Source organism: Daktulosphaira vitifoliae, unplaced genomic scaffold (assembly GCF_025091365.1).
Source record: "Daktulosphaira vitifoliae isolate Bord-2020 unplaced genomic scaffold, ASM2509136v1 Scaffold_3, whole genome shotgun sequence".
In the NCBI taxonomy this organism is placed as follows: Eukaryota; Metazoa; Arthropoda; class Insecta; order Hemiptera; family Phylloxeridae; genus Daktulosphaira; species Daktulosphaira vitifoliae.
The window spans coordinates 42,133,862-42,142,537 of NW_026099574.1; the positions used below are offsets into that span (position 1 = coordinate 42,133,862).

Sequence of the window (8,676 nt, forward strand, 5' to 3'; positions counted from 1 at the left end):
TTGTAATCATTGCTAATTTACACTCTATAAAGAATGATATTTATTAATTTAAAATAATTTTAAAATATCAAAAGTGGTTACATTATTACTTTTTAAATTATAAAGAATCATAAACTATGTGGTAACAAATACACTAATATTATATTTATTGTAGGAGTCAAAAAGCGTTAAAACAAAATAGGTATCATTTTAGACTAGAAGTTAAAAATACTGTTAAAGTAAAATTTAAAAAATTTTCAAGTTTTATAATACTTATTAATATTGATAATTACTCTATAGTTTACCATTTTAATGTTTTTTTAAATGGTCACCAGAAAGGTCATGAAGTGATTTTGATTTGATGGGTTCTGTCTCTTCTGGCCAGCTATATTTTGGAGGTAATGGATTATCGTAATTGTAATCATACATCTGAGATTCAATAAACTTTCTCTTATCTTTTGGTTCAGGATAATGAGATGCAATACCTAATAAATCATATTTAGGTGAAATATTTTACAATACAATTTTGTAATCAAAGACATAACATTAAAATTAATAAATGAATAATTTTTTTACCTTTTTCATAAGCATACTCAGCTATTTTCATTGCTATTTGCAAAGAACACTCTTTAATTAAATTTAATGGTGGATAAATGCTACCTTTTTCTAAATCTTCCTCAGTAACAAAATTTGCCAATTCCTAGTAAGTATATTTTTTAAATAATCACTAGGTGTGATTTTAACTTAATATTTTTTAAAAATAAAAAATCAGTTTGATTTTTTCATACCTGTGATGCAATTAAAAATAAATCTTCAATAATATGATGAATACCAGTACTTATAACACCAAGAGCTACACCAGGGAATATATATGCATTATTTCCTTGGCCAGGAGTTATTGTGCGTCCATTAATTGTAACAGGTGGAAAAGGTGAACCACTTGCAAAAATACAACGACCCTATTATTTTAACATCAAATCAAATATATGTTAAGTCAACTAATATTTAAATATTATAATAAAAAAATAATTTTTATTAAATATGGTGATTAAATAATATAAATGTAAATTAACATATTTAATCTTAGTAAATCAATAGTTAATAGTAATCGTAAAATTATTGTTAATAATTCATGTAAAACTAATATTTAATGATCAAACAATTAATAACTTGCAAAAGTATCTAAAATTACAAAAAACTAGTTTTATTATATGATCTTAGGTATAAAATATTTTATTTGAGTATAATTATGTTCTTACTTGAGTATGAGTGTAAGCCTGTTCAGCAGTACATTCTGCTTTTGCAGTTGGATTACTAAGAGCAAAAATTATTGGTTTATCACAATATGAAGCAACATGTTCTAGTACTTCCTTGTTAAATGCTCCAGCAGCAGCTGCAGCTCCTATTAATGTAGTAGGTTTGATTTCTTTTATAACATCTATAAGATTCTTCATAACTTTATGATCTTTTGCATAAAATGCTTTATCTCCTTGTAAATTTCCTTCTGGACGATCCTTCACCAATAAGCCATCAATATCCATCATCCATATTTTACTACGAGCTTCCTCTAATGAAATACCTTCAGTCAACATAGCTCTCACAGTTAAATTAGCAATTCCAATCGCAGCCTTGTATAAAAATATATATGTTGTTTATCAAGCTTGGTTGAATTTAACAATGTTATTTTAAGTGGAAATATTTAAAATTGAATCTAAAACTCCTATAATAAACTTACTTCACCTGCTCCTAAAAATAAAAATGTTGACTCTGATATCTTCTTTTTTGTTAATCGGCGTGCAGTAAGGAGACCCCCAACTGCCACTGCAGCTGTTCCTTGAATGTCATCATTAAATGTACAATATTTATTACGAAACATATCCAAAAATCTAAATGCATTATGATTTCCAAAATCTTCAAATTGTATCAATACATTTTGACCATAGCGCTTCACCAACGCTTCCATAAATTCCTTAATAAATTCATCATATAATGGTCCTGAGATACGCTTTTGTCGAAGACCAATGTATAATGGATCTTCTAGAAGTTGCTATGATAAAAATATATTATTAATTAAAAAATATAAGGTATATTTTCAAAACAATGCTAACTTCGTTGTTTGTTCCAACATCTAATGTTATAGGTAAACATTGATGAGGTTTTATACCTGCCAATGCAGTATAAAGTGAAAGTTTACCAACCGGAATACCCATACCACAAGCTCCGAGATCCCCAAGACCAAGTATTCGTTCACCATCAGTAACAACAATAGCACGAACGTTAGGTTCTGGCCTAATCCCAAAAAAAACCATGCATAATAAATAGTCCATACACTATACAATAGAAAAACTTTTTTTTTTTTAAGCCTTATTAATTCAATTAAATATAATATAAAAATTTAGACGTATTAAAAGAATTCTTAAAGGGTTATTTTTTAAAAATAGTAAAGATTCATTTATTTTAATAATATTTATAAAATACTACCAAAATTCATTTTTTTTTTTAAGTTTAGTTTCTTATATAATTTTTTCATCAGGAATTTAAACCACGGATAAAATTTTTTAGTGATGAATAAACTTTTAATGTAAAATAAAGTAACTTATGGAATAAATACTTAATCTATATATAAGGGGTGTTAAATAATGAACCAGACAATTTTTTGGTTAATAAATATTTCAATAATATCAAGGGTTTAAAATTAAAGAGCGTGTCAACCAATTTCTGACTTTACAAGTGAAAAAAACTAGATTTTCATTCAAGATAAAGAAAAAACTTCATTTCTTTAAAAAAAATAATAAGCTTTTAAATATAATTAATTGTACACCATTTTCACATGAAAATATATTTTATAAATTGGTTAAAGTAGAATATTAATCGACAAATCTCAATTTTGGTACATTCATTTAATACTTGATCCTCGATAACAAATGAATTTATTATATTAATGAAGCACCAAAAAGGTTCTCACAAAACTATATCTTAAAGTACACTCAACATAATTAAATTGATAGATTAAAAGAAGTGGTGACTTTTATATTTTAATTCACTCTTTTGGGTAACTTTTTATAATTTTGGAAAAATATATCATAACACATATATTACACAGACAAATTTTAAAAATATACTCAATTTTTTTTTTATTTTCTCAGATATATATCTTTCTGCGCTAGGTAAGATGTTTTCAATATTTTTAAATGAAAACTACAAAAATGCTTGACATGGAAAAATAATTAATTAAAATATTTTTCAATAAAAATAGATAAATGCAATGCTTCTAATTACAATTTTTAAAACTTATTAACCAGAAAATTAAATTTTGTTAAATTACTTAAAAGATTTGAAGATATGACGTAATTTCAATAACAAAATGTTTATCTATAATAAAGTATATATACTATATACAAATGCAAATTTAATTAAAATGACACAGAGACAATTCAGATTGAATGACTTCAAATATAATGAATTAAATTTGAACGTTTCAGAAAAACTTACATGTAAAGCATTTCTTTTAAAATGTCTATATTTGTGTGTATTTACCATACAAATAATATTTCTGGAAAAATAAAATAAAATTTTAACTTAAAAATGACATTATAGATTTTTTTGAATAGCAGAAAATGTATTGTAATCTTCTAATTAATCAGAAACATTAAATCAGTTCAATCACTCTGGGGTTTAAAGTTATTTAAATCATAAATCAGATTAAATAATTCAAACTTAATATTAAAAACTATATCACACACCCAGATAAAAATTTAAAAAAATTTTTCATTTCATTAAAAGTCAGTCAAGTTTTTAAGAAATATTTTTAAGAGTTAATAGTTTTTAATATAAGCATATGGTTATTATTATATGATTAATTGTACCACTAGTAATAAAAATTTAATCAAGATTTAGTGCATAGCATTTTTACTTAAACAGTTATAAATTCAAAGTTTATATTAAACTATAATTTATATATAATACATTTTATAATAATAATAATAAAAATATTTTTATTTAAGATCAAAATTAACTAAATTGAACTTTTACTAACAAACGGGTACTAGAACAGTAACCCTAGCCACTAACCTATTTAAATCTCATATTATATGTTTTTTTAGTCGTTTTTTATTCAAGACAATAAGAATGTTATAGAGTTAGAATAGAAGCAATCAAATTTTTTTTCAATTCCCTAGAGTTAAAATTATGGTAAATTGCCACACCCATTCATTAATTAAAAATTCATGAAATAATTGTGTTAAAAAGATTAAGTAATGGGTTACTAATTTTTTTTAATTAAAANATTAAGTAATGGGTTACTAATTTTTTTTAATTAAAAATTGTCATATTTTACAAAAACATGAAAGTTAAATGAAATAATAGTGTATACACCATAAAACCGTTAATACTAAATTTTACCAGTTTTTTAACAAATCATAAATATGGCCTTTGTCATTTATAGTAATAAATAATCCTCTTGGACGACGAAATATAAGGCCGAATTTCTGACATGCTAATCCAACTGTAGGAGTATATACAATTGGTAATAGCATATGAATATTTTCAGAAAGTAATCTAAAGAAAAGTCTTTCATTTCTGTCCTAAAATAAAATTATAAAAATTAATAATTGTATAAAATTATTTAAAAATAACTTACTTGCAATTCAGTCAAGTATAAAAATTTATTTAAATCTTCTTGATATTTCATAACACTAAATCGACATACTTCAATTTGTTCTTCTTGAGTTTTAAATTTTGGTGGCATTAAACCATGAATTCCAAGTGCTTGTCTTTCTTCTAAAGTAAATGCAAGACCTTTATTTAAACGAGGATCTCTAATGTAATCAATTCCTTGAACTAAAGACGGACATATGATATCTCCAGGGGTATGTGATGGGAATGAAAAATGAAATCCACGACATGATGAACGGTCAGTGCTAGCACAAAATAATGCTAAGTTTCTTGAAACTAATTTTGAGCTGTAGCTTAAAATATTTTAATAAATTTTATAATTACTCATATTTTATTTTAAAATAAATTTACCTTATTGTTTTAGGTAACACATTCATTTTTTCAATTATAGATGGCCAATTTTAAAACAAGATTACTGAATTTAGTTGATGAAATTTTGTAGCCTTGTCGGCCAATGATAATAAGTACTTACTATGTATTACTTAAAGATATTTAAGTGGACTACAAAGTACCTGATATTATCACAGTATGAAATGCTATTTGCTAGCCGGCTTATCAATTATTACTTTATCTTTAAGCTTGCGCAAGCTATGGTAATATTATTGATATTGACACAGGCGGCTACGAAATTTCACAATAGGCGTGCAAGAGATGAACAGTTCATTAGTAAATCACTTTAGTTCACATTAGTGATTTTACGTTTAATTTTTTTGTTTTATCTGATATTCAATAAACATTCTTTGATGGTTCATTACTAAGACTTAAAATTATCTTTTCATTATCTCTTTGATAGAATATTAAATAACCATTAATTAGAATTTTTTTTGCAAAATTTCATAATATCAGCTGTTCTGATCATTGATTGTACACTTGTACCACAGATAAGATAAAACAAAATAAAATACATTTTTTATGTGATCTGTACTTATACCTTCATCGAATAATAAAATTTTGACAATATAAAACAATAGAGTCAGTCCGTCACGGTCGACCGTAATACCTATCTTTTTTTTGGACCCTCTGTAGAGAATTTTCACTCCAAAAAAAACGATTGCACAGTATGGACATGGCTTAGTTGGGACAAGTATATATTATATCTCATAGTGATTAAAATAACTATCATAAGAAAAGCGCTGATGCAAATCTGTACATAGTGTTTAATTTTATGAAATTGATAGATTATTAAAAAAACTACACGAACTCTTACTTCCTTATTTATATCCTAATTTTGAAGTATAATATATGAATAGATATTTATTATAGCAATTAAATTGTCGTACGTCGGTAGTACCCCGACGTAGACACAAAAAGTAATGCACAAATTAAATAACGTTTTCAGACGACGAGTTTATCGTTTTTAGCTTTTCTCGAGTCCTTCCGTTGGATACGCTGGTCAGTCCCAATCCCTCCAATTAGTGAACTACTAAAGGGGTAGAGTTTAGACCCGTCAGCACGATCTAGCTCAAGAGTAGCACACTGAGGGGTGGCTTCTTGTCAACCACCAGCACAACTACCTTTTCACTGTATCTACTAAAAGACGGTTAAGCCCAAAAACTAGCCAGCACGTACACTAATTGTTATGATTGACTAAAGGATCAGTAGTCCAATCTCGACTCTTGTCGCACACACACAAATTTTAATAACACGACGGTTGTAAAGTATTTACTCTCGAGTACAGATTTTTAAATAATTATTTTATTTATATAACGTAAAAACACAAAGTCAAAAAATATAACACAAAATTAATTAAATCGTATAGAAACAAAGTTACTCGCACACCAAAGACCTAACCCGTCACTCAACATTCCTTCGAAAAAACGTCCAGTACCGTCAAAATCTCCCTCAGTCCTTATCATGTTTCCCTGTTATATTCTTTTTCCCACCATTATTAATTTGCTTAGCCTGCATTTCCCTTGTATATGACATTATTTTATTGCTTGAGAATTTAAAAATTGCTTACTACTGTCTTAATTCCCGTATCATACTAAAATCGACGTTATTCAGCTATTTACTACAAAATATAGTATGAGATTGATATTTAATAATTTAGTATTTTTATTTTTTTTGGAGAATTTATAAAAATTTATTAAATAGTTATTACTTTTATGGCACACGTGAATAAAAATTAAAGGCTTGATATAAAACTATTTAGAAAATGATCTGATAATTAAGAAAATATGGTTTACAAGTAATTTTCATGAGATAGAAAATTAACACAATTTCTAAACCTATTTTTACACCTATTTCAAATCTGTAATTTTAAGTTGTGAATATTTCAATTGTAGTATTTATTTAAATACCAAGAATTACGTAGAAATTATTACTAGGACTTCTATTTAAGTGATTTATTACGATAAAAATACAATAAAATAGTGATTTTAACGACATATTGAGCTTTAATTAAAATTATTCATAATTTTATGATCCACATAAAATCTTCTATTTAATGACAAAAATGTTGATGATTTTATTTAATAAAATGATTTCTTAAATATTGCAATTGCTTATAAAATAGTCAAAAAATATCTTGGACTATCATTAAAATAAAAAGTAGACTAAATATTATAAAACAAATTAAAATTTTCATCCTCCAATTGTATTAAAGATAAAAAAATTATTTAAAGCAAAAATGTATATCAATATTTTACAGGAGACCAAACGTTTATATATATTATAATTTAGAAATTAAGTTAAAAAATAATAATAATAGTAAAATTGTCTACCATAAAGTATCGAATTTGTTAATTTTTCTTTGAAAGATTGATTATCTTATGTAGATTGCTTTTGAACTATAATTTAATCAATATTAATTACAATATTTAGTATAAAATAAAATGTTAAAAGAAAATTTAAAACTCCCATCAAACATAACAACAATTTCTAATAGTTGCTTAAAAAGAATAAAACGGAAAGACTATTATATTATAGTAAAAGTAGTAGTTGAATAGTGTGTAACACACAATTGCCTAAACTGATGATATAATAAACAGCATATATTTTATTAAAACAATATTATTTACAATACTAATGGGCGATAAATAACAAATAGAAAAATAACTCAACCGGAATTATTAATAGCAATAATTTTCGTATATTTGAGCGACAAATTCAAACAACCGTTTTCAGCAGACGGGATAAAATATTTTAAAAACGGCGATAAATTCAAATAAAATGTAAGTCAATAATTAAATTGGCAACGTCTGACATTCATTAGCGTTAAAAACGATTGCAAAGCTCTGTCCCTTTTATGTATACAAATTTATGGAAGCAACGTTGTCAGTTTGCTTATAGACTTAATTCTTACCCGCGGGACACGAAAGAACGCAACTGACTATTTAATAATCTAGAGTCTTTTTTTGTATCTTACGATTTGGTCACTGAGTTACATTCTCTCATGCAATACATTCTTTGTATTGTATATTTATGACACTTTTATTTTGTTCATAGGATTATTTGAATTTGTCGCTCTTACTAATTAGCTCGATTGACTTCAGTATTTATTTTCTCAAATATCTGTCTATCAAATTCAAAATAATCGATGAATTTGTCGCCAATTTGTTGTGTAGTTTTCAATATATTGCTTTAATATATTTAAACGTTTATGACTATTTTTATTATTATATACGTTTCTCGCCCGCGCATTTCCATTTTCCTAAGTATTTAAATACTAATAATATTCGAAATACTGGTCCAATAATGATTATTATCTATCGGTCATTTTTTTAGTTAGACCATTTACTATTATGTAAATAAATAAAAAATTTATATTGCCATCTATAAAAACGGTAGCACAGTGGGGTCGAGGCACAGTGTGGACGAGGCATAGATGGGACAAGTATAGATGATATCTGACAGTGATTAAAATCACTATCATAAGAAACGCTTCGATGCAAATCTGTAGATAGTGTTTCATTTAGAGAAATTGGTGGATTATTCCAAAAGGAACATCAACTCTTATTTCTTTAATTATATCCTGATTAGCAGTTCTTTGATTTTAAAATATAATATATGAATAAATACTAA

At 25.7% G+C, this 8,676-nt stretch overlaps 1 protein-coding gene across 2 annotated transcripts; it reads right to left on the minus strand.

The window, feature by feature from the left end:
* Positions 1-7: 7 nt before the first annotated feature.
* Positions 8-5,438, minus strand: LOC126903216 (NADP-dependent malic enzyme-like). 2 transcript variants are annotated; one of them, XM_050681287.1, is made up of 9 exons: positions 5,005-5,438; positions 4,619-4,940; positions 4,381-4,562; positions 2,088-2,268; positions 1,715-2,026; positions 1,239-1,607; positions 768-938; positions 556-679; positions 8-464 (listed from the first exon to the last, which is right to left on the minus strand). In XM_050681287.1, the coding sequence occupies exons 1-9, from the start codon at positions 5,028-5,030 to the stop codon at positions 289-291; spliced, it is 1,863 nt and encodes a 620-aa protein (XP_050537244.1). In that variant the 5' UTR covers positions 5,031-5,438; the 3' UTR covers positions 8-288. The 2 variants fall into 2 exon arrangements, with proteins under 2 accessions (XP_050537244.1, XP_050537243.1); XM_050681286.1 differs by having other exon boundaries at positions 10-464; positions 4,619-4,946; positions 5,005-5,437.
* Positions 5,439-8,676: the final 3,238 nt, after the last annotated feature.

Bases quoted from the DNA above. Each gene is read 5' to 3' on its own strand.
- LOC126903216 (XM_050681286.1), bottom strand. From the start codon at position 5,030: ATGAATGTGTTACCTAAAACAATAAG. The intron at 4,563-4,618 runs GTAAGTTATTTT...ATTTTATTTTAG, and splicing joins TATACTTGACTGAATTGCAA to GACAGAAATGAAAGACTTTT. The intron at 2,269-4,380 runs GTAAAATTTAGT...TTTTGGGATTAG, and splicing joins TATGATTTGTTAAAAAACTG to GCCAGAACCTAACGTTCGTG.